Genomic DNA, 26,514 nt, shown 5'->3' with positions numbered 1-26,514 from the left:
AAATGTGGCTGCAACTCAAAATCACAATAAAATAAGGAAATTCGCAATTGCGAGGAATTATGAAAATAGTTAGAAAGAGGATAAGTCATGTATGGTGAGCCCCCTTTTGCCGCAAAATCAAGCACAAATATGATTTTATGAAAATTGAGAGAGCCCATTGTTTTTGTTAGTCTCTTTAAAAACGTGAGAAGGAGATATTCTCATATGATGTACACCTCTACTAAAGTAAGTTCAAGTATATTCATCGGGGAAAGTGTCAGAAAGCGGAGATGGTTGTTTTTCGATGCAATCTCCATCACAACTTGATGCCCAACTGAAACCCTGGCAGAGGATAGCTCGTCCAGCTTATATACCGATCCAAAAATAGAAACTGATATATTAATCGCGATTATACCAAATAAGGAGCCGACTCGATAGGTCTCTCTCCAATCGCAGATTTGTTGAATAATTCATATAGGATCTGCCATAAAACAAGCATTCCGATTGGTCGATTTGGTAATTGGTTTTAGAGCAGGTGCATCTCTAGCTGCCATTGGTCAATCGTGTGGGAAACTTTATGAGCATAAAATGCATATTCATATTCGCTTCCGCGTTCGATTCACGATACACCGTGCATGCGCAGCGACCGAGGGGGGCCGGGTCGTTTGCTGTCGGTCCGTACGGTCTGGTCTGGCTTATCAAAACATTTCCCCATGTCACTCTAGAAATCGGCTAGGTAGCTGCATGAAACCTGGTGAATTTCTGGAGCCATTTCCCTCGGTTTTCTTGATTCTGGACTAGAAATTGGACGGTGCCTGACAATGGATGCGTTACCCAGTGGTGGAATTTTCAACGAGCTCGAAATTATCGGCGAAACGGGTTGTTTTTCTGCCTTACCTTCTGTCGAGGAAACATGGAGTCAGGTACAGGATAATTATTCGGAAAATCACAGTACTACGCCGTGTTTTCAGTCAATTATATTCTATTTTTGACCTGAGAGGTCAAGCACGTTTTGGAATATGATACATCTATGGTATTACTCTCAAGATGTCACCAAAATATCAGCAATTTAAGCGTTGGTGGAATTTTAGCAGGTTTTTACTTCGCCTCTTCATCGAGGAAGATTTCTCACGTGTAGTGTGCCCTTCTCCATAGGTTAGCCTGCAAAGCGAGCACCTCGCTCGCTCGCTCGCTCGTAAGCACGTCCACAATCATACAGAAAAAAAAAAATCGTCTGCCTCGTCTGTGTGTACAGAGCGACGAGCGTGTCAGATGTCTGTGTGTGAGTGTGTGTGTGTGTGTGTGGTTCGTACATATTACTGGTACAGTATATGTACATCAATGTCGTATGTCTGTGTGTCTGCTTCTCTGACTCTGTAGTCTGTATTGATGTACTTTACTGACAAAATGTACGTGTGGAATAATTGTATTGGTGGATCATTTTATTACTATCATCATTCATGTTCTATCTGATGTGATTTTGTATAAGATTATCGCATACGCAATACATTTAGAACGTAGGCCCATATACTGCAGACATGTTTTTGCATCCACAGGTCATGCCAATTTCCTGAGGATGCAAATCATGAATAATGTACAAGATTCATAAAATTAACCTGTCTGGAACCATATTATTTAAAGCACCTCCCTGCATGCAGATCTGAAATGGTTGGCTAACATTTGAATCAAAGCCATGGTTTTATGTCAGCTCCACTTGACAGAGATATCAGACAACATGTGAAAGCACACAATGTACATGTAATAACTCATCACTTTACAACAGTTCTGCATTGAAATATTTCATTTTCCTCACAAACATTATTTTGATATTCATTCCTCCCCCATTGCCCAACACACACTAAGCAGATAAATCTTCTACAATATACCGTAAGTTACATTTTGTTATTCTTAATTATCATATTTCATTTCTTAATATTTCTGCATTAAAGAAAGTGTAATCACCAATGGATCAAATTTTGAAATCATTTTCTCTTGAGGCCTTGGAGTATGAAGGAATTATGATTGTCATGGGGTTGAGATGAAAAATTATGCCCTTGCTGTTTATTTGGAAATTATTTGTCTTCTGAATGACAGATTTGACTAAAAATTGTTCAAAGGGGATGGATGCATGCAAATTACATAATAATCGCATTAGGACAATACAAGAAGGATGGTCATGCTGTTGATTTATTTGAAACTGTTATTTGGTTATGAAAAACAGTAGAAAAAAGGGGTTTCTGTCCCATGATGGAATTGGCCTGCATGTATGGAAAGTTGATTGTGCTTAGTATTTTCATTGTTTACTAGAACCTGATTGTTATGGCTGTGTTAAATATTGTAAAACATGTGTGATATAGATGTTCAGGTATTTACAGAAAGAATGAACTGGGTCTTAATGAAAAAAAAATGACAGCTCATTTTTGGCATACTTTTATAGACAATGTAGCAACAGCTAGTTCTGCCTCATGCACACTAATAATATGTGTTAGCAGTTGGTGCTGCAAGTGTAAGCATGTGTACCTTGTAGGGCTGCAGTGTGTTTGTATTGTCTTGCAGCGATTGTTAATGTTCCCTAGAAGGTTGAAGCTACACACTTCCATGGCCTCTGACAGCCAATGACAAGGCATGTGTATGCTGTAGTCGCCGGATACATGTTATGTAACAGCTTTCGCCATGATGTCACCCCGGTCTCCTAATTAGAACCTGCTGGTCACTCGGCTTCCTCCTTCCATCACTGAGGCTGTCATGGAAAGTGATGACTCTGTGAATGGAGTTGACACAAACGTGGCATTGTAGGATTTTTCGCTGAAGAGTAGTCGCCATGCTGTTGTTGAGTCACTCTTGTACATGTATTGAATTTATGTGCCACTAATATATTCCCTTCATCCATTGGGGAGGGGGGCATTTCATGAAGCATTTTGTCAAGATGGGGCAAATTTACTCTCAGCCATTCAGATGCAAGGATTTCCGTAGCTTGTAACTGTTTGTCAGAAAAAAATCCAACAAAATGCTTCATGAAATACCCCCCCAGGACTCCAGGAGTAATTTAAAGGTACCTCCAGTTGTGAATGTCTCCCAAATGGGCATTTGTGACCACCCAGCTCAAAACCTACAAAAAGTTGCAGATTAGGATTCTATTTGATGGACCAGAAATAGTCGTCTTACTTGACCAACTCAAATTTTAAGGCTAATCTTATACCTTGGAGAGTGATCTCTTCTCTAACCTACTGTCAAAATTTGGCTGCTTAAAACAAAACCATAATAAAGATATTAGCAGTTTTTCTGGACCATTTACCAGGTATACTTTTTCACACGGGCACAGCTTTCGCTGTGATTTTCATTGACAGTTCTGCATAGCACGCCTGAGTGACCCTAATCTGTAAATCCTCTTTTCTCCCGTTTCTATAAAAATGCACCTCATAACTCTCTCTTCTTTCGATCACTTTTTGAATGGGTTTAGGATGGTACAATCCTAACAAGTTATGTATCATGTTTGTTACAGCTTAGAGCTTGCCCTTTTAAGCTATGTAGAAGAGTTTGAATTCATTTTGACCTACTTTTTGTGAGTTTTGAGCAAGGTGGTCACATTTTATTTTTTGAAAGTTTCTAGAAGATGCAAACAACCAATGTGGCAGCCCTCTGTGGTATTTTGGTGACTCCCCGAGTTGACATTGCGTCATGTTGATTGCATGTCATGAGATATCATCCTGGTAGTCTGTGAACACTCAAATTTCCCGGAAGGATTTCGAAGGGGAATAAATAATGATCAGATATCTTGGGACATATTTTATGGCCACATTTCATATGTCATACTCTGTGCTGTATTCTACCTGATTGGTTCGAAAACGCTTGAGAAGAAACCTATGGGGGGAAAAAAAACTGTTTGGTCAGGATGATCAAGAATTCATGGTTCATTTGTGCATTTCCGACTATTCTCCTGGCTGCCAATCTGTGGGCCTACTGTAAGTCCCACGTCCCATGCTTCCTTTTAAACCTAAAATTATAATGCGATTCTCTCTCGATCCCCCCTTTCTCTTTCCCTCTCCGCATGGTCAGTATCTCTGTATAGGCCCGGAGCAAGGCTATCTGTACGGTAGAAGCTTAATTACTCCTCAATGGAAAATTGCTGGCCCGTTAATTCAGCCCCTCGTTTTGATGCTAGTCTAATTCTCAGACTCTCGTCACTCACTGTTTAGGAAGGTAGTGATGCGACAAAAAGAATTTGACACACTGTTACCAGCATGTAATATTTGCTTGAATATAAACTCAGTGGTTGTTCTCTGTGGACCATGGTAGAATATAATTTATCCCCCCCCCCCCACACACACACACACACATTAAAGTAAACATTTATAGGCGCAAGTCAAATTGGACGTCAATTTTTTTCAGGGAACGATATTGCATATCGCATATCGTGCAGACACTGACAAAATCTTAATTGTGCTTTGACTAAACAGCTACCTTTTTGGCCACATCGTACAAGTTATTAAATACTCTTCACTGTTGCCCGTGTGTGTGCTTGTGTGTGTGTTGGCGGATCTGTTACTGAAGTTGGTCTTCTTTTAATCAGGATTTCGAAACGTGACCTTCCGCCACGTGTGGCCATTGAGGTCACAGAGCCACTTCCTGTTTGCGTCTCTCCTCTCAAAATGGATTTTCATTACAGGTGATGCAGCAATTTGGCAAAGCCTTGAGTCATGTGATTAATTACTATGCCACCCGAGATAAGAGCATCCGGCACAATATTTGACCGCACTTTGCAATGTGAGCCACTATATTTGGGAAAATATTCACAGATAAGGTTGGAATCTGTGGCTCAAATTTTAATAGTGAAAGATGGAAAAAAAAAGCCCTCTTATGTTAAAACATTATCCCCTTGCCATTCTACCAGTTAAAACTGAAAGTGGAGTTTAATGTTACAAGATATCGTGTGAAAGACATGACACCCTGATGTACTATCCCATACCGATATATTTTGAAACAAAGGAAGTCATAATAATAGATATGATGAGAGTTTCTCATGCAACTAAAGTAAATCACAGATAGCAGATGATTGTTTTAAGAAATACCATTGCCGTAGAAGTGTTCACACAGTAACAAAATACAGGCATTTATTATGATATAAATGCCAGTGTATGCTCTGTAGCCTATACATTGTTTGTGTGATAATTGTGAATGAAAATAAGTTGTAGTACCATTGCTTCTCAACCCTATTGATAAATTGCATCGCACACCTCCAAAAAAAAAAAAAATAGTGTCAGTCATGTGAGAGACTACCATCGCATGATAAAGATAAACATTCATGAGTGGTATATGACCCGTTCCCTTCCGATCGATGCTACAATAGCACATTACCCATGCGGCATCACACTCCCAGACTCCCCTTATTCCATCACTACTCATTATTTCATGCCATATGCTTTCTCTTGGGCTGCCTGGTTGCTAGTCTGCTGTTCTTGGCACGTTTAAATTAACGGTCATCGACGATGCAACCAAGGTGATAGGCGTTAAAAACGTTCAAATCATCACAAAAAGATTAAGATAATTGCAGGATAGTAGCGGTAAGCATAACCACATTTCCTGATGGAATGTAAAATTGCACAAATGGTATCTTATTTTTTTGTTCAGATGTGGGAAACATAATATCTGCATAATATATGCAGCTTCCATTTGTAATCCTTTCTGTGGAGGAAACATGGGCAAATCTAAACTAACATAGCAAGTTTATTTGTCATAAATCTTGGATCATTCACATACATTACATCATATCACGTTCAGATAGTGCACATTAAAATTAAACCCCAAAGCGATGTTACCAGGGTCTTCGCTGTAGACTAGACTGACATGGTGTTGTGTAATTATATGCAGTTGTGTGTAAGCTGATATATGGCATAAAAACATATTGGTGCAGTCGTTGCTGTCTAATTACCAGGGTATTACTGGAGAGATTGTACCAATATCCCTTTGTGTTCTTTCATGCAAATGAGGACTACGTAGAGATTTTCAATGTCGATGATTCATCCGACGTTGTTTACGTTGAGCGAGGATTCTTTGTTCAGCTGTAATACAGACCAGATGAAAGATGGCGATCAATAATTTCTTTCTGTGTGAGGTGTCTACCCTAATATCGCATGTGTCTACAATTTTTCTAACACATTGCACATGTGTAAATTTGACATAAAGCAATGTGTAACTGAATATGTATAGGCACATTGGCACTTGCTTTTGTTAGTCTGTGTTCTAGTTTTTGAATCCCCAACGAGCCTATGGGGAGAAGCATTTGTCATTTTCTTTTAATATCAGATTTGTAACTTTCACAGAATTTTATGGTTTAATCTTATCATTTGGTGGTACACTGAACATCATACTTCAGTCTGATGAAATTCTCAAGGTGTATTGCATGTTTTCTTTTTGTAAATGTGTGAGACTATATTCATTCAACATTTATGTATTTCCATAAAAAAAATTACAAGAGAATTATGTTTGTGATGCTTTTTACATTTACACTTGTGGATGCGATTATCACAATAGTGTGGGGAAAAAAAGTGTTCAGCTATGAATGTGAATGAATTCCTCGACAGCTGAACGTAATTTGAAGAACTGTTTGCTTTTTGTGTGCTTGTGAAATCTATTTTGGGCAAGTGAGAGAGACTGCCCCAGTGATAGTTCTGTACACAGCTCAAGGTACATACACTGTACGAGACATTTAAAAGTAGGTTGCCTAGTTACATCTCTGGAGGCAGGGCACTCGGCTGACAGATAATGTTTATCTCTGCTCAGACTTTAACTGAAAACTTCAGATTGCCATGTTTACATTAAAGATGACGTGGCGGGGGGGGGGGGGGGGGGCAGCGACATTACATTCGTGCATTTCCTTGTCTGTCTTCATTATAAATATTGGATTGCAGTGTGCATACTATGCGTTTTGCGCTTCCTTCTTTGAACAGTGCTCAAAATGTCAGAGTACATATTACGCTGATCAAATATGCATGAAAAAGCAGTCCAAACTTCCTTGTTGTGTCTCTATGAATAGATTCTATCAATATAAAAGACTGTAGTGAAGGCCTAGCCCTGGTATAGTTTCAGTGTTAAAAAAAGATGCCCTCCGAAAGAAAAACATGTTAGTACGTCCCATTCATATTTCCTAGTTAGATGAGTTCCAATGTGTTGTACGATGGAAGTCATGATTAGTGCCTGAGTTGTATAGTCCTGGAATTATTCATAATACAAAATACCCATATAGCACACACTCAAACAAATTGAATTTACAAAAAAATGCAGGCATGATGGAATATTACTCCTTGCCTTTTATTACAAGATCACAACTGATAATTAATGCCTTTTAGTGTACGAGATGCCTCTTCCAGGAATATACATTGTAAGTGCCTTTTTATCATGATCTCATGGACAGCAAAGTTGTTATATTGTGGTAGTTTCTGTAAGATTATATGAAGGATTTATGTATTGATAAATGTTCTAGGACTTGTGCTCATCTCAGGAGGAAATGTGTGAAAAAAAATAGTGGTGTAAAAATTTGTAGGAAGTGGATCCCAAAGATCATTGTTTGGAGAACAGGAAGGAAGGCATGTCCTAGGCCATGTGGCTTATAAATATTAGAGGAAAGAACATTCAGAGTTGGATTTGAAAAAATATATATATACAGTGTACATCATTCATCAATGTCAAGGGTACAATGTAGGATTGAAATGCCTCTTTATACTCATTATAGATACAGGATTAGGTGTTTATTTTTTCTCAAATTGATACATGCATCATCCATGATGTTGTCGCTTGTATACTATCGAGTCTCATTTTGCTCTCGTGCACAGTAGATGAGTGGAAGAGGGCAGGTATCCTTGGCGATTCACTGGCATTCGTTCCCGGGGCAGGTGGAAAATTATGGAAGATGATACGATGGCCTTGACTGTCCTCATCTGCTGGCCTCTTGGCGAATTCAAATCAGCTGAGATGATGCGGACATTCTTTTTTTCTCGGTGCTGAATATGCTTGACTTATGAATATTCATGTGTATTGCCTGAGCAGCTTGGCTTTTGATGATGTTGTTTTTACATGTATTCGTGTCCGTAGTCTGGTGGTTGAGATGAAGATGGGAGATGGGAGATACATGCGTAAAATTATGTGACATTTTTAAAGATCTCTCCTTGATTATCTAGTATAAATCTATAAAATCTATAGAATGATCCATCCAAACATGACAGTGTGCACATGAGTGTCAGAAGCTGTACATTGTATTGTCCCTGCATGTGTAAAATAGAGATTCCTTCATCTCCCCCCCCCCCCCCCCCCCGAGTCTGACCTGTGTGTGACACTTCAGTTGAGTGACATGTGAAAGTCAATCATCACCTACAGAAGATGATCTCATTAATCACAGTCTCCCTGCTCCGAGAAATTTGCTCAAGAAAAAAAAAGAAAAAGAAGGGAAAGGTAGACACATTTGTTCTTGACTAATATTTGTTGTACCTTTTTGCAAATGATTATATTCTTCACCTGTCTAAGTGTTTACTTAAATCCTGTGCCGTCTTTCAGGTTTGGAAGGTAAAGTCAGGAGGAGGATGCAAAGGAAAGGATAACAGTTAAATTTGACCCTCTGAGGAAAAAGAGAAAGTAGGTGGGAGGATTTGATAATGGGGAGCACATATTGGTGAACTTCACAGCTTTAAAGTGCTCGAGAAGACGGCACACCGTCTCTCTATGTGTTGTTGAACGGACTTTGCTCTCAGCCAACACAAATATTTCCACGTTACGTGCCAGGTTGCATACAGTCAGCTCCGTTTCTCACACAGTGTATGACTTGACCAAAAAAGAAAAAAAGAAGAAGAAGAAAGCAACATTCTTTGCACATGATTCATCCAAGAGGTAGCTTCAGCATTTAAAAGGAACCTTGGACATACAATTATACTCACCCAAGAGCAGTAGACTATTACATTGTAAATATGTGTTATCTTCTGAACAACATGCGTGTCTTCTTTCGAATATGAATGTTTGAGTCAGCCTGATATTACATGCATATGATTATACAATTGAATCTGGCTATTAATAATCAGGATCTCAAAACACTGATGTAATTGCTATATTCTGAGCTTGTACAAGTATCTGGGCTGAGTTGTGCTTATCTGAATCTGATAAAGACATAATGCTCTTTGAGCTGTAATCATGCATGGCAATGATTGCATTATAACTTCTCCTTGTGGTTTTTTTTTGTGCAAAATAAACAGCTTGTTATAGTCACCACTAAATTTGACTGCCTATAACATATTAGAGAAAGATCCAATGGAACTAGTTATATCTCCACCAAAACGGAGAGGCATTTAGGCCTACATATACCAAAATTTACCAATTTAGGAGAGAAATTAGAATCTTGTTTTTTTGTTTGTGCTGTCATTTGAAAAATTAGTTGATAGATTATAAAGGTAAGAGACTTAAATTTTCAAACAAAAATATGTTCACTTTTGTTTGTTGATATTTTTCTGAAATGAGAGGAAGATTGTAATTGAGGAATCTACACATAACACATGAGAATGTAATTGAAACTGAGGAGCTACCATGTAGTTGTGTGTCAGTGAAGTGTTCAGGTTTGCGTGATTGCAAAATCCTTGAGAACTACAATTTGTACCGTAGTTCAAGTTTGATACACTGTAGTTTGATCAATTCAGTTTTAGATATGTCTACTGACATATATAATCGGAGGTATACCTCTCTTTGTTGTATTATGTACATCACCATACAACACATACATTCTACAATGTATATTGTGAGGATGTACAACACCGGAGCCTGCAGTAGTGTTGTCGTACATGTGATCACATGACGTGGCGGCCCACTGCCTGCTCATTCTGTCTGTCTGATTCTTGCTGGTTGTGATCACGTATCAGATTTCAGGATGAGTATTTTTGCCGTTGGGTTTTAAAGAGAAATGTCCTTACTCTGAGTGTTCTTTTCCTACCTATTCTAGAAAAAGACTAAAGAAAAGCATGGGATTACACATGTACATATTGTCTTTTCTACAGTGATGAATTATAATGTGAAGTCATCATATATAATCTGAGCAAATCTGTACAGTTTTACCTACCAGATTAACTCATTCAAGGCTTTCAAAATATATATGACAAGCAAATTTCTAAGCAATTTCTAAACTTTGAAACCCAGTGATAGTCAACCATGTTGAGATTTTCAGTCTTTGTATTGAATGTGTTGCAAGATTGTGGATGTTCCACATAATCCCTATTTATCAATCATTGTAGTACTACAAATTTGTATATTGTAGATTTTTCAGGAGGGCTGATATTTGCCAATAATATGAAAAGAAGCAACATTAGATGTACATTACCCTATAGGGCTCACCAAGCATATTAATTTGCAAATTAGAATATAGCTGCCTATGTCATAATGAAAAGGACATGCATACATGCCCCTATTTTCTATTTTGACATTAGATACTGTTGTAAAAATGTCAAATGTGTATATTTGCATTTAATGCCTATTGGTGCATGTCACAAAATGGTGATTATGACAGCCATTATTGTGGATGAACGAGGAATATATATCATCTTTCATGGGGTGCAAAAAATATGCTGGTATGAACGACAAGGATGCACTGTCGACAAGACGTGGACTAGCCTTGCTGTATTTGATACATTACACAATTATCTTGTACTGAGTTGTATCTGATGCATATTAAGTGGCAGAAAGATGTTCAGTATCTCTGTGATAGCATTTGAGGACATTCAATGCTGTGCAAAAAAGACTCATTTTCCACTTCTCAACTTAATGTTGTGTACAGTATGTGCAAGCCAAGTTTAGCTGGGACAGTGCTCAAACACAAATGCACATGATTATTTGTGTGCGATATGAAGCATGTTGCACATTGTTGAATTGATAATGGTTTATTAGAACAAACATGCAAAGTAGTAGCCTGAAGGCTAAATTATAATGCATCACATAAAAAACATATGAATTACATCAAACAACATTAACATTTTAACAATAACAAATTCCAATTACATTAACATGACAAATACACATCATATCATATAAAACTTAAATTTCCCTGTAATTAATTCAATATCATATAAAAATTCAATAAATATATTACTCATATCATCTGTAAAAATTTAAAAAAAAATCATTAACCATTAACACTTTAATACTCAAATAACTGTGTCTACATTCATATGTCATGAGGAATTGAATGAATATTCAGACTGCCAGGACAATTAAAAGTGTCAAGATGTCATATTAGAATGCTAGTTCTGCATGAAACGAATTTGCCTTTAAATTTCAGGAGTGGAGTATGACTCAATGGACGTAGGACAAGGTGCATTTTCATCACCGTGGTAACGCTTCCCTCAAGAGTATTAGCTTCTGAATATTTTGTGACTACACCTTCAAGTGCCCCGATGTGAGACACATGAAAACATTGTGCTTTTCACCCAGTTTTTGTGTATTTGGTGACTAATGCTGCTGTGCTCATTTATATGTGCATTTGGAAAGTCACAGAGGCTCCCTGGCAGTTAAGAGCTGGCCATGATAAATTGAACAGGCAGTAAGTGTGAATAAATGGCCCATTTGTGATTTTGAACTTGTGCTCAAATATCACAACTTTTGTGAGAAACTCATCGCCTATAATCATGTCATGTGAATCATACTTGTCAGATCTCTTAGATTCTGCTGAGTTTTAATGTTATTTTTTATGGGCTATTTTTGGTTTGGTTGGTTGGTTGAAAGTTCATTTTGGCACAATCAGTTGAAAATTACCTTTACTTGATGAGACTTTATGGTTTGTTGCATGATTTGTGGATACTTGTTCAGGAGGTGAGCAGGTTCTTTTTACTCTTGGTAATGGATCAATATTATGTGTATGACAAAAGGAATTCTGTCTTTTTTATGCCTTGTACCATGGAGCTACAGTAGCCCTCTGTTAATAGCCTGTTGAGGATGAGTCCTGAGTATACTCGGGCAGGTGTCTATTTGAAATGCGTATTGTACTTGTAGCAAAATCAAACCGTCCTCAATGGGTTAATACAGAATGAGCATTCTCATGTTCCCAGCGTACTGTGTAGAGTATGTGTGTGAGGGTATGTTTGTGTGTATGTGTGTATACGATCCCCTGTATGTGTATAATGTGTGTATGAGAAAGAGTGTATACCCAGGTGTTTCATCACATGGTCCAACATGCTGCCTGGGTATAAGTTTTTTATTACGCAGTATTTATCTAGTTCTCGTCAGATATCACGCCTCGTTGGACCTGAAGAGAAAAACGGCGAAGGCCACACTCAAAGGACTTTCCCACACATAGCACCACCAACTCGCCAAAGTTTGAAAGGCTCCTTTGTGTTGGCTTTACTACTCTCATTCATTACAGTCAATACCTCTAGTTTTTGGTCCGTATCAACCCCTTGGAGTAGATTTTGTTGTTCTCCTTGCGCTACATCCTCCATTCCAAATGCCAACCGCAAATGTGCGTAGGCTCTAATTCAACATACACATATTGACAGTGGCGGAAATTGGCTGCAAATTCCCTCCACGCATTTGTAATTAATGTTTACCTAAAATTATTATCTTACCAATCAATATTGAATGGTATGTGACCCGTACAGTTCCTTACCCTCCCACTGATTCTCTTTTATACCCGCCTAAATATTTCATTCAGAGTGTGCCATTGAGAATCATTCAAAGACATATTGCAAACAAAGGAAAAAATTATGAATTATTCTGACATACCATGCAGCAGTAGTCTACATAGATCTTCAATGAAATAGCAATTGCCTTCTGCCATGTTGTCTGTCTGTCTGTCTGTCTGTTTTTGTTCTGTTCTGATTTGGGGAAGTATTGATATATGTAAAGAAAAAAAAATGATAGCAGTGTTGACAGTCATTGTAGTGGTCATTTTGTTTAGTCAGGGCAATGAAATTGACATAAAAATTTGTTTTCTCAAACATATGAAGAAAGTAATAACAGGACAATTTGGCTACCACTTTCACAGACTTTGTGGAGTGAGCGATTCCATGGTTTTTACGTGATCAAAGCCATTGAGGACGAGCAGATTTTGGTATAACACATATTTTCCAAAGACACTTACATGAGTGTGCTCGGGACTTGTGTGGTCATGACATCCTCTGACGTAGAAAAGACGAATCCAAAAGATACAACAACAGTGGACTCTTTTATTATCCATACAATGTAGCTTCGCGGATTTTTGTAGTCATATAAGGCGTTTTCACATCAGCCCGATTAAAATCCAAGCTCAAGATATTGTTTAACTTCCCAAGTCAGAAAATAGCGCGCTATTTCGAAACATCGGGCTGATGTGAAAACGCCTATAGAGGCTATCAGTGACACAGTATGGTGTCTGTTAAGAGTCAAGTATACAATAACTATTGCTCCTAATGGAACGTGTCAGGTTCTGATGTGAATGAAAAAAAGCACTTTGTATAAACAAGAATGCTACAGAGTAATTAGAATGCGGTGATTGCCTCCAGTGATGTTTAACAAAGACTCCAACCAACCGCATATTTGTTTTTCACACCGTTTCATCTTGTTTCTTCTGCATGTTGTTCAACATATTTAGAGTTCTCGGCTGGAGTCCTGCAAAATTTGTTATTTTGCTAGACGAGAAGTTTTAGTTTCGAAATAAGTGGCATTTTTTTCCCTTTTGTGTGATAAGGCAAGAACAAGATTTTCCAACCATTACTATTACCCCAAGAGCTTGTAGCACAGTCGTGTTACTCAAATAAAGTAAGCTTGTTTTAGAGAAATAGATACAAGTGGTAGGAATGTGTGAATTACGGTATGGGTGTGGACTAAAAGACGGCTTTCTTTCAAGCCCAGCCCCATGTTTGCTCTTTGAATCTAACCCTCTTGGTGGTCATCATCACCAGTAGGGGAGGGATGGGGTGAGGGTGGGGGTGTAGACATGAAGGAAACTGACCAACCATCTTCCATATCATCTGATCATTCAATATGTCAGCTTAATATTGCCATACTTATATACATAGTTTTTAAAAACAAAATGTAGAGATTTTTATCACTTTTCTTAGGAGTACGGGAGAATGGTTATTTTATAATATAGTATTGCCAATACCTACACTTGGTGTACTTATGTAAACATGTGAAGTTAAAATGTTTTGATACTTAGCTGTAGATATTTATTATTAGCACATGAATCAAATCTGAGTTGATCAATCTGGGTGGGAAAATGGCTGGAGCAGTGGAAGCAGAAAAAAAAAATGTATTGAAATAGAGAGAGCAAAAAGAACAGGGTTAAAGAAAGAGAGAGAGAGAGGGATATTAGAGAGAGGGAGAGGGATATTAGAGAGAGGGAGATATTCAGCGAGTGAGTGAGAGATTGTAATATTCAAGGGCAAGGTGGGAAAGTATGCATCCATGTGTGGTGTTGAATCACAACAAATGATGTCATCCAGCGCTCCCCGTTGAGCTCAGTCCATGGGCTGCATGCACGGCTGGCAGCCCTTCGCAGCGGTTGCCATGACAGGCGAGAGAAAGTTCGGCAGGGATGAGCACGCCCTCAGTGGGGAGAGCCTCTAGGAGCATCTCCCGATTGACCTTGTGCTCGCCGATCCCACGGAGATCAAGCTGCGACATTTGGCTGTGTTTGTTGTGCTGTCCACCTTTTCCTTCTCCCTCCTCTCTGCCCCTCACCCACAGACAGACAGACAGACACACACACACACACGTACATACACAAATGAAAACATATATACAAACATACATACATGTATATACTCTCTATTTTTGTCTCTCTCACCCTGTTACTCTTTCTTTTCTTTCTATCTGTCTATCTTTCATTTTCTGTGGTTTACCTATGTTTCTACTTCTCTTTCTTTCTACACTGTATCTTTAACTATAGATCTATCTTTTTGATCTATCTATCTATCTCTTTCTTTCTTTCTTTCTTTCTTTCTTTCTTTCTATCTATCTATCTATCTATCTATCTGTCTATCTATCTATCTATCTATCTGTCTATCTATCTATCTATCTCTATCTTTTCCTCACTTTGCCTCTTTCTTTCTCTCTTTATTTCCCCGAGATCTGATCTCAAATGCCCATCATATGACTATAGTCATAATCTTTGCCCTGGCCTGCCCAGCGGGTGTGTAATTGTACCAGGACCCACCAAAATTATTCAGTTCAGCCATATCCTACGGAGGTCATGGATGTATTCTCAATATCCTAAGTGTGAAGAGGTGCATGAAAGCAGATGGGACTTTGCAAGGGAACATAATCATATAAAACAGGATTGTTTTTATGGTCATTTGAATGTGATAGTATTATGTTTGCTTTATTATCCCCCATCACTCCTTCCTCATATCACTTTACGTGATTGCGTATCTAAACTTCTTCCTGGAGCTGACCAATGCCAACTTTTCCTTTTAAATTTTGATGATTATTTCACAGTTTTGAAGATGCTGTACTTTTCTGCTTGTTTATATTCCTAAAAAGTCATTGGGAGCTCAGACAGGAAAGTCGGAAATGACGTATGGAGTAGTAGAAACTGATAACCAAATCATTTTTGTCGTGTTTTGAGTCCCGAAGCTATCTATCTATTCCGAGAGTGAAATGTTGACATTCAAATCGAGAATGCTCATCAATGGCCGTTAATGGTTTTTGTACTCCTCCCACTTTCTATTATTTTTAGACAGCAGGAGTTGGAGAGGCTAAGGAAAAACAAAACAAGACAAGAAAGGTGAAAGCAGAGAAGATGTTGTTTTAAAAAGACCTGGGAGTATTAGCTTGTAATGAGCAAGTTTGTGAATGTGGGGAACTTGAGTGTGTGTGTGAGGACTCTCTTAGCTGAGAGTGATCTGAACTCTTCAGTTTGATACTCTTGTTTGGAGTTTCGTTATTTGATTGTCATTTTCCTTGATTTAGTGCGGTTATTTTCATGGGTGCACAGTATCATTTCTTGTTCGATTCCATTTAATACATGAAATGCAGACACAACTTGCTCAGGAAAATGAGCATTGAATTGAAGGCAGTGGAAATTTGCAACAAGATATGAAGAGTTTGTTTGCAAAAACCGATACGTCCATTTTTAAAGATTTTGAGTTACGGTTTCTGTCATAAAGTACAAAATAATACCTTTTAAATGATATGTTGGTCATTACATATAAAGGTACATTTTTGAAGTTATGGTCAAAAGAAGCAAAATTTTTCTTATTATTCTCTTTATTTTTCTTGACCTTTAATCGCAAATGTCTCCATTTGGCAAATATGGACTTACTGGTTTTTGCAAACAAACTCTTCATATGGGTAAAGAGGAAGGGAGGCTTGTCTAAGGATGATGTTTCTGTATGTTTCTTTGTGGAATATTACTGTCAATCTTACTTCTTGTTGTTTTTTTTTGGTGGTTTTTCTTTTTGCTCCTCTTGATTGACTTGAATTAGCTTGTCAAAATTGGTAAACACCAGTGATACTGTCAATGCAAAAATGAAAAAGAGAAAGGGGAAAAAATGTGTTTAGGCTGATCACATTGTATATAAGAGTATTCATCTTGGGAGAAGTCCCAATAGATTTATACATCTATGTTGTACAATGATTTCTTTGAGACCAGTCCCAAAGCTGTACAGTTTCCCACACTGACATAATATCTCCTTCTCTCTCTCTCTCTCTCTCTCTCTCCTTCTCTGTCTCTGTCTCTCCTTCTCTCTTGCTGTCTCCCTGTCACTCCTCTTCCTTTCAACGGTCAACATTATCCCTGCGAACAATGTGTATTCCAGTCAATCAGCTCTAACTACGGCATGAATGGCCGGCTTCTATGGCACGCAACAATTGCGGTTCTTTTCGAACAAAAGCGAAAAGCCTCTTTACGGAAGAATGGATTCCAGGTTTACTTTTGTGTTCAAAGAAAAGGCGAAAATTCCGATCTGCCCTGTGATTTTTTTTCTCTCTCTCTTCTTCTCACTACAAGCACCTTCATTCTCCAGATCTCTTCCCCCTCGTTGCATCTAAATCATGGAGGAATAAAGTATTAAAGAGTACTAAGGCATTTGTGGCCGCTGAGTCACATATATTGCTCTACTGTCCAGGACCATGCCAATATGTGCCCAGAAGCAAGTTCTCCATCATTTCATACTGTACACTATTTGAACAAACTTCTAATGACATTTGGATGTTTAAATTAATGCTATTAATCAGAACTTGCTTGACAAAACACAAACTGTCATGATCTTTTTTCTGTATACTTTTGCTTGATTTGTTCATAGGAATTGTAATCACTGGTTACAGTTAGTCATTGTGGCATACAAAACTGTATGGCTTCTTTAACTATGGGCAAGATTAGGGCATGTGGATTTATTCACCTAGCAAAGCAATAATCCTGATCTGAAGGCAGTACCATGTAATTTGCATCAATACTTGCAAAAGGTTGAGAGTACAGATTCGGTGACAAAAATCACTTCAGCGATAAAACTGCCTAATTTTGTTAAACATTTATACCTTGTCATGTGATATGACATGGTGTTTTGTATTTGAATTAGACCATTCTGGAAATAAATTTGTAATTTTCAGGAGTAGTTTCCCCAATTGCCTTTCTGTTTGAGTTCTAATTTTATGTGCAATGTTTTTTTTTTCTTGGTTCATATAGTTTTGATTTTAGTGTTAGCTTGCCACAGTTGTTGTTGACAACATTTAGAGTAGAATTCTATCCCATGCAAAATTCATGGAGATTGAAGGTACTGCCACAAAAGGAAGTGATGGGGGCAAATTCCTGTTGTGTAGACTGGCTTTATCTTTCCAGAAACATGTCCATTGGCTGTGTATAAGTTGAGCAGTACTGACACAAATAGGTGTATGTTGGACTATTATTGTGGTTTGATACCAACGGCATGACGGTGGCTTGATTTTGAAATTACGATCTTCAATTGATATTCTGTGAGGGACCTCTCCATCATACTCAAAGTAAAATGCTGCACTTCTTCATCTAATCATGGATAGAAGTTTTTTGTGTTGTTTTTTTTTATCTGAAAGGTTTTAGCCTAGATGAATGTTATGCCAATTCAAACTATGATCATATTGTATCTTAGGCAGCAAATGAAATTCTGTTTCTACAATGGTGAGAAAAAGTGAAGAGTTTGTTTGCAAAAACCGATCAGTCCATTTTTGAAGATTTTGAATTATGGTCTCTGTCATAAAGTACAAAATAATATCTTTTATATGATATATTGGTCACTACATATAAAGGTACATTTTTGAAGTTATGGTCAAAAGAAGCCAAATTTTCTTATTATTCTCTTTATTTTCCTTGACTTTTAATCGCAAATATCTCCATTTGGCAAATATGGACTTATCGGTTTTTGCAAACAAACTCTTCAAGTTTTCTTCATAATCATTTGTAGATGACAGAGAGAGGGAGAAAAATCACTTTGTAATGTCAAATTTGGAGGGAATTTTTACCCATATTTTGACTATTAGAAAACTTTGGAAATTAGAAATTAGAATTTATATTCTGATTTCAAGCAGGAGGAGCTTGAGAGATACAAATGAATGTGGCTTCCATGTTTGTGAAGCTGTGAAAGAGATAGGTGAAGATGTACCCATGTGACTATCAGAAACCGGTGGAATGAGGGATCCACTTTTAAGATGATGCTGTCCCCCGCAAAGAGAACTCACAAAGGGGCTGAGAATTTGTGGCTAGATAATCTGCATTAACGTCTGCACCTCTGGGCTATCCTCTCTCTAGCATCGCAGGGGCTTATACTGCTCAAATTGATGGCTAATTCAAAGTAAATTATAGAGGCTGTACTTAGGGCTTTCTTCTTCTTTTTTCTGAATGCATACTCTGGAATCACAGGCTTAAATCTGGCTTGCCCTCTCAGGCAGATTAGAGTCATGCCTGCTTCACTTCACTTTGTCCAGGAAATTCAGTGAACAATGACTTTAAATCTTCATCTCCTTTGCCCTTGAACTGCAGTTGCCAAAGACAAACCCTTTCATCCGATCTTGGACTCACCGCAAACATTCCTCTCCCGGATTTTACAGTTAAGATCCTTATCTCCTCGTAGTTCTTTCGCGCTTTGATTTTTATAAGAGTTTGGCCATTTTCAGTCCAAAATATCACAGCTTCCTAAATAGCATGTGAGTTACTGCAGCTATCAGTTTACCCACGGGAATTAGATATAAGGATGCGCTGTCTTATTTCTTTAATACCGGAAATGCCTCTATCACAAAAAATTTCCACATGAAAATATTTATGTTTCCTCTTCCTTTTTATTTGGAATCCAATCGTGAAGATTCCTTGAATGTTTCTCTTGAAGTTGACAGTGTCTGTTGACATTATAGTAATTGTGTTCCTTTGAAGGTTAGAGGGAAAATGCTACTTTGGGAAAGAGTTCTTGGTAGGGCCTAAATAATTAGATGCCAGTTTGTGGGAGCAGGGTGGCCATCTATACACTGTTCATTTGTCATACATGCATCTAGCTTTTCCACGATTCATAAAGCTACCCGAGGGTTAAGTGGTAGTGAATTAATGGTAATCCACCGGCATTAACTCCAGAGCCAAATTGCTCCTGAGACTGAGCTGGCAATTATCAGTGAGGAGGATAGGAGCCACTGTTATAGATCTTACAGAACAGTTTAAAAAGGATAAAATTAATGAATAGCTGGTACTTCAAGGAAGATGAAGTTCATTGACTTTGAGTAGTACCGGTAAAGTCTTTCATGCCTTTTCCTTCTCTTTTTTCTTGTACCAAATGTATTTTCCAGGGACTAGGGAATAGGGTTGCATATGTAACTGATACTCTGCAAAGTGACAGAGACTTCCTTCAGATTTTTCTTCTTTCCCTTTCTATTATTTGTTGTTCTTCTTGTTGTTTGGCTTTTTTTTTTTTTTTTTTTTTTTTTTTTTTTGGGGGGGGGGGGTCCTTTAAATCTCTGCCGGCTTCAAGCTCCAATTGTGCATGTACAATGACTTTGGTAGAATAGAGAGGGGGCTAGGAGCTTCTCAATAGCATTCAATCAATACCGTCCTCGGACCACTCCAGGAGGGACAATTCATGAATGAATGGGTCCGACTTTCAGGGGACACTACAAATCCTGATTTTTCTCCCCCCCCCCCCCCATCCCCCTCCATCTGAGGATCATAGAATGAAGGGTAATAGAGGGAGAGCAAGAAATAGAGAGAATAGTGTCTCATGTCCACAGTGGAAGCTTTCTCCCTTTCACCCTCTTTCACGCCAGCTTTAGCACCTCATTTATCCTCCCCATGGCACCCCCCTCCCACAAAGCTCATTTGTCGTGCTTAGAAGCCAGTCTGAGGCGACATTGGCTGAAAAGACATAACTGTTTATAAAGAATTAAAATAAAGGCAAATCCTTCTCTACCCGACATGGTAGACATCTTCTAAAGCCCCGAGATCTTGGCATTGTAGTGTCCAGTACCTGTGATTTAAAGAGGGAGAGATAGAGAGAGAGAAGTCCTTTTCTGCTTGACATGGTAGGCATTTTTTAAAGCCTGGAGATTTTTTCTTGCGTTGAAGTGTCCAGTACCTGTGATTTAAAGTAAAACAGAGGGAGAAAAAAAGTCCGTTTGTGAGTTCATGCCTTGTTGACTTTGTCTGTGTAGATTGATTGTGGTTGGCATGAATGAGATGAACAGTAGAATGAAGCAGCATGGGTTTCATCTCTGCTGTAAAATTTCTCCTCTAAGCATCTTGCTTTCACTGCCTATGCATTTCTCAACCGTTTCTCAGCAGATTGTGAAACCAGAAACATTCACATAATCAAACTTTTATAAATTGGACCCGTTGTCGTTTCACCGATGTATTCATTTATAATGCATATGTTTGAGGTAATATATGATTAAAATAGAGTTAGAATGAAGTTACTAATGCTGCTAAGGTTCCTTCAAAATGAATACAGTTCCAGGATTCATTTGGTATTAACAATAAGGAAGTCATTCATGTTTTACCCCTGCTAAAATAGCTTTTATCATATGTTCTCTCTTTGCTGAAGGAGAAGGAACAACTTGTAATGAAATATTATAGGCTTGAAACTTCCTTCTCCAAGTTGGCAAAGTAGGGATCGTTGCTTCAGTAAAGGATACCTCAATCAGATACAGCAGTGTAGAGTTTACCATTGCCTTTTCCATAGTTTGTTAAGATATTGAAAGTCCTCTTCCTGTTACCCACACCTGTACCAATTCCTTCCTGTGAGGTCATGTGGTTACTGTTGTTGTTGTATTTTTTTTTGTTGTTGCATTTTTCTAATTCAGTGGTAGACATGTGGAGGTGAGAGTGCCTTTCCTGTTCTGAGCAGGATCTGGGTGTCAGGGTAGAATGGTGCAATGCCGATAGTGGTGAATTCCCAACTGGACTCCATGCCAGCAATACGCCAACAGGGCCGAGTAAACTTTAAATGATATGCGATGATGGGATAGAGCCGTCTGTGATGAGTTTTTCTACGACCAGTGCATCGGTCAATTTGTGTCTCACACACTCTTAGTATAGATCAGATAGGAGACATGAAAATTCTTTAAGTTTGTAAGACGAACAGCAGAAAATTAAAAACGCAGTAGTATTTCTTCTTTACTTATTCAATTTTAAGCACTCATGAGCAGTTAACCACGTACAAGACATTTATGAAATATTGATATGCATATGTCTACTTTAAATGAGGTTGGTTTTCTTTGTAAGTTAAAAGGAAAAAAAGGATGCAAATTTAGACTTTACTCTTTTTTTTAAAGTATGATGGTCATGCAGGGTGCATAAGACACAGTAGAGCTGCCAAGAGCCGTTGTTGGGGAAGTGGACGTATATATTTGCAATTAAGCTGTTCAAATGATGCATTCTAGCTCATCTTCTCCTCATCCCCCAGGGTGAGTGGTCACTATGGTTGATTGGTCTGACTGCATCTCGTCGCCACGGAACCGTGAGAAGCAGTGTCAGATTCCGTGATAGTCTCGTGATATTAGTCCTTCATAAAGAGTAATAAAGTGGACTCCCGTAATTTATAATGAAGTCCTAGGGACAGGCAGTTTTCTTTCGTTATATTATATTGAAATTTCGTTATTACCAAATAGATGAACAATAAAACGTAAAGGGGATATTATTACGGGGTAAATTTTTATTTTGTTGTAACCGGAATTTCGTCATAACAATGTTTGTTATAATGGGAGTGCACCGTATTGAATGAGATTTTACATGAAATCTCCATGCAGTTTTGTAACATGCATTAAAAAAAGTACTATCAGGTATTAATGTGTCGAGTAAAGCTGTAAAGAACATCCTGCCATACTTATTTTAAATATGACTCTTATAACACTTTAGAAATTGAAGGTTCATTTCGACTGTTTTCCTATCATAATATGAGATGAGACATCAAGAACTAAATCTACCTGAAATTTTAAAGCAACATTATTTGAAATTGGTGTAAAGGCTGATATTTTTACAAACCTTTACTCACTGGCACGTTTATAATGGATGGATGGCGGTGGCTACTTTATGTCTCAATAATCTGGACCAGCATTTTATAGTTTATGCTTATCTCAGACAAACTGCCTGTCACATAGATTTGTAGTAGGCCTATATTATTCAATAAGAAAACATCTATTATTATCTATTCAGGACAATGTTGCAATTATTCTAGGAACACTTTCACATCTGTTCTGGGCCTCTAACAAGTGTTAAAATGTAAGTGGTCAGATGCATGATTGTCTGGCATCAAATTTTAATTTATTTGTGCCTAAGGAGGAGACTAATCAGTACTATAAAGTAGGATGGGATTCCGTGCAATTCCATACTATGATGTAGAATTTTATCTTGATTGAGCATCAGTGTCCATTAATTGTTGAAGGGGGAAATGATAAATCACAAAAGAAATTGAAAATAGGCCCTGGGATAATGACAGTAGATATTAGGAGCTTAAAGCCTTCATTATGTGCCAGGTTTATTCTCCACAAGATTATGAATTGAGTGTTTGTGCCTCTGAAGACAAATTGGTCAGAACGTACATCATACAACTGGCAGAATATAGTGCTCAGACAGCCTGTATCATTTATACAACTTTCTACCCTCTTTTGAGGCTGGCTGTTGTCATTGGAAGGCATAAAAGAGGAGTGAAGAATGAGGCAGAATTCCAGAACTTGTGTTGGTGTCTGTGTTGACAATACTAGCCAGTTTGTTATATAGGTCAGTAACTCCTCTGCTATTGTTGGTAGAAAAGCCAGTTTTTTATCATCATTTTAAGGGAGGGAAAAAAAGAGAGAGATTAGTCGGGGGAAATTGATGGAGGGACTGCAATAAAAAGGAATGAAATCCATTCTTTGAGGAAATAGAGGTGGAGAGAGAGAAATATTGACATCATTGTTTGACCTAAGCTTTGCTAGCCCAAGGCAATGAGAGAATAGTTGCATGAAGCATACATAGATTCTGAACTTCATGCTTGCAAACACCTCTTATTTCCATGCAGATTCGTGTCGAAGCAGTATAGGGGGTAAAAACGGGGTACGGGCAGGAGGGGAACAAATTTTGATCAAAATCATTTGGCTGAGACTAGCACTGCTGGCTCTTGATGGCTGGAAAGATGGGATTTGAAAAGTTGATGGATGCACGACTTGAGAAGGGCTGTCAAGCGGGGATTAATTCCAGGCTGTAAACTACTGCAGCAACTTGGCACGCTCATCCACGGAATGATGCTCGTGCTGAGCATTTAAATGCAGAAGCCTACGACCAAATGTTCCACAAAAAAAAGAAAAGACAGACCCCCCCCCCCCCCCCCCCCCCCCCCGGGGGAAAAACAAAACAAAATCATCATTGAGCTGATCTTAGATTTCATACATCTTTATTTTATTCAGTGGATGTGTCCCATTCATGCACACAGAAACACACAGAGATAACAGCCAAAGGACCAGTTGAATAATGAAACTCACTTCAAGAATATAATTTTGTGAGACGAGCACTATTTCATGAGAAATAATTGATGAATCAAGCACTCAAACTTATTTTCTTGAAAACTTTCAATTTGCAAGATGACCAATGCAGATGGATTGCCATTTCTGTTTTTGAAATATGTGTTTATTGTTAGATTTAGATGAAGTGTACTTATTGGAGATTTACTCCATTCCTGTTCTGACACAAGCATTGCAGTTTTTTCTCTCATTTCATAAAACAAATGTGCCATTGCAGTACATATTTTGATGGTAATATGTGGATAAATTGATAAGGAAGGAAATTTGATGGAGAGATAGCCATATGATCAAATAGATTAGAGTGTGACGAATAAATCGTCCAGTAGCTATCCATGGCAGAAATTGAAATGTTCTTGTGGTATTTGGACGAAAACAAGACACCAAGTGATATTTTAACCAAGGGGGGTGGATATAAATGATATGTCACATGTTATTAAATCATACCATATGTTCCTATGTTTACTCACAGCTCATTGATTGGTTCGGAGTGGGCGTAATTCAAATCTAATTCGACGTCGTAGATGTGCAAGTGATGTGTGAGAACGTGTGATATCATGTGACACACGTAAACCAATGTGACCGCGCATTGCCCTCATATGTGTACCTTCGCTGTCTTTTGCGTCATGTGCTGTAATTTGTCATGTGATGTTGCACGGTCGTTAGTGAGATCACTTCGATGATGTTGCCATAATGTTGGGTCTGCCACAGATGTACAGCATATAGGTCGACATGTGTATAATATACGTATACCATAAGCAGGGAGGTAAATTAACTACAATTTTTTCAAGCTATTTCAGGTTCTTGTTTACCCTTGCAGCAAGAGAACAGTTCTGTTGACTGCTTGAATGTTTGTAGTCTTGTAAAGCTCCTCACCCAGTTGTGTTGGTATCAGTTATATTCAGAGAAATTAAACAAATTTTTGTGTGTGCTTAGGTGGCATAGAACAATAAAAGTGAAAGTGATAATAACAGTTTGATATCTGTGCATGTTGATATAGAGCAAAATGATATTGATATTAATATTTTGTCCTAGCCGCTGTTCATGAAAACAAATTATGTCAGTAATTACAGAGAAGGGTAAAATCTTGTCATGGAAAACCTCTAGAAGTTAACTCTTTGGAAACTGTATATGTTCCATAATCTTATTAAAATGAAATTGATAAACAACAGCACCACACAAAAACTGAAGATGTTATAACCTGCTGATGATGGACTGATTTTGCTATAACATGCATTTCCCATAGACACCTGCCCAAGTATTCTTGGGACTTGTCTTCAGGGGTTTAAATGACTATTACTAGATTACAGATTACAGAATTACAGAATAATTTCTTGTCCTCACATAGATACGTTTGTTGATACTCTGTTTTTTTATTAGCATTTATGATCCTATTACAAGTATACACACTAAAGCAGAAATGTATGCATTGTAGTAAAATTCTCAGTTTTACCACCTTGTGTTGATAGTGGGAGTTTTTTAATCTTCCAGAAGGAGAGTTTCAGCATAGTTTTTAATGGCTCTGTAGGCCTACTTGAAGATCAGATGCAGAGGCAATATCTCTGGGATGAAGCCGCTCGACCAGCTATCCCAGCAATCCACTCTGTCATATCTCAATATGAGTTCAGCCCCCTCAGATTTATGGGATCCCATTCGTCTCTCTGTTTCACAGTCAATTAAAAGGCCTGGGGGCCTAAAATTATGACAGCACCACTATGGATGCCAGTCTACAACTCTTCCTTACCACCATCTGCTTGTCATATTCGTCTCTTCTGCTCTGTTGGGGGGTGGGGGATGGGGGTGGGATTGGAGGGTGGGGGAGGGGAAGGAGGAGTAGGAGGAAGGCTGTCTATCAGGTACTTGACCACGATGAATTAATACAAATTGCTTCAGCCAAACCCCCATAAAATGTGTGAGATCAGGCATGAGTTCTAGAACATTCAATCACGTCATCTGATTCGATGTGATGTAAAGCACCGTGAAGATGTCAAGAGCTGTGAAATAACTAAATAGTTCGCAAGAGTGCTATACATGTGTAATTATTGTATTGCATTAATTCAGGATCATGCTTCGACTTTCACCCACTGTTATGTTGAATGCTTACAGGTATCAAACATCCTTGGGGATGATGTGATATATTTTCATGTTCCTGTATTCCAGACCACAAAATGCTCTCCAAAAGGGTTCGGATAAAGGAAGAAAGAAATACATGTGCAAGATGTGCTGTTTTTGGAAAGCCTTCTTTTTTCCTGCTATTTTGATGTCATGATGCATCTTGTAGCAGAAAATGGATTACTCTCAGGGGGGGAAAGAAGAATTTGTGTGGTATCATTCTCACGATGTGTGTTGCCTGCTAGAGTACATTAAATAGCCAACACCACCCCACCCTCAGTCCCCTTCACTAACTGGTTCCTTTCCCCCCAGTTTTCTTTTTATCGAGTGGGCGCTGGCGAGTTTCCATGTTTACTCAAAGTTTTAATGCAGCCACAAGAGGCAGATGATAACACAGCCATCCCCGTGGTAACCAGTCTTGCTCTGTTTGGGCTGGAAACGTTGCCATGGTAACAACAAGGACATGTGGGAAGCGGGGAGGAGAAG

At 38.3% G+C, this 26,514-nt stretch overlaps 1 protein-coding gene across 2 annotated transcripts in view; it reads left to right on the top strand.

Moving 5' to 3' along the window:
• Window positions 1–668: 668 nt before the first annotated feature.
• The window catches only part of LOC139744623 (Krueppel-like factor 6), a 123,541-nt gene continuing 97,695 nt past the window's right edge, over window positions 669–26,514 (top strand). For both annotated transcript variants that reach the window (XM_071655052.1, XM_071655051.1), the window contains exon 1: window positions 669–902. In XM_071655052.1, coding sequence (XP_071511153.1) covers window positions 801–902 — 102 coding nt within the window. In that variant the 5' untranslated portion in view covers window positions 669–800. The remainder of the gene's footprint in view (window positions 903–26,514) is intronic.

Source organism: Diadema antillarum, unplaced genomic scaffold, assembly GCF_040938485.1.
Source record: "Diadema antillarum isolate AM-2024a unplaced genomic scaffold, OU_Dant_1.0 seq00001197_RagTag, whole genome shotgun sequence".
In the NCBI taxonomy this organism is placed as follows: Eukaryota; Metazoa; Echinodermata; class Echinoidea; order Diadematoida; family Diadematidae; genus Diadema; species Diadema antillarum.
The sequence above is the reverse complement of the archived record's forward strand: the minus strand, read 5'-3'. Positions and strand labels throughout refer to the sequence as shown.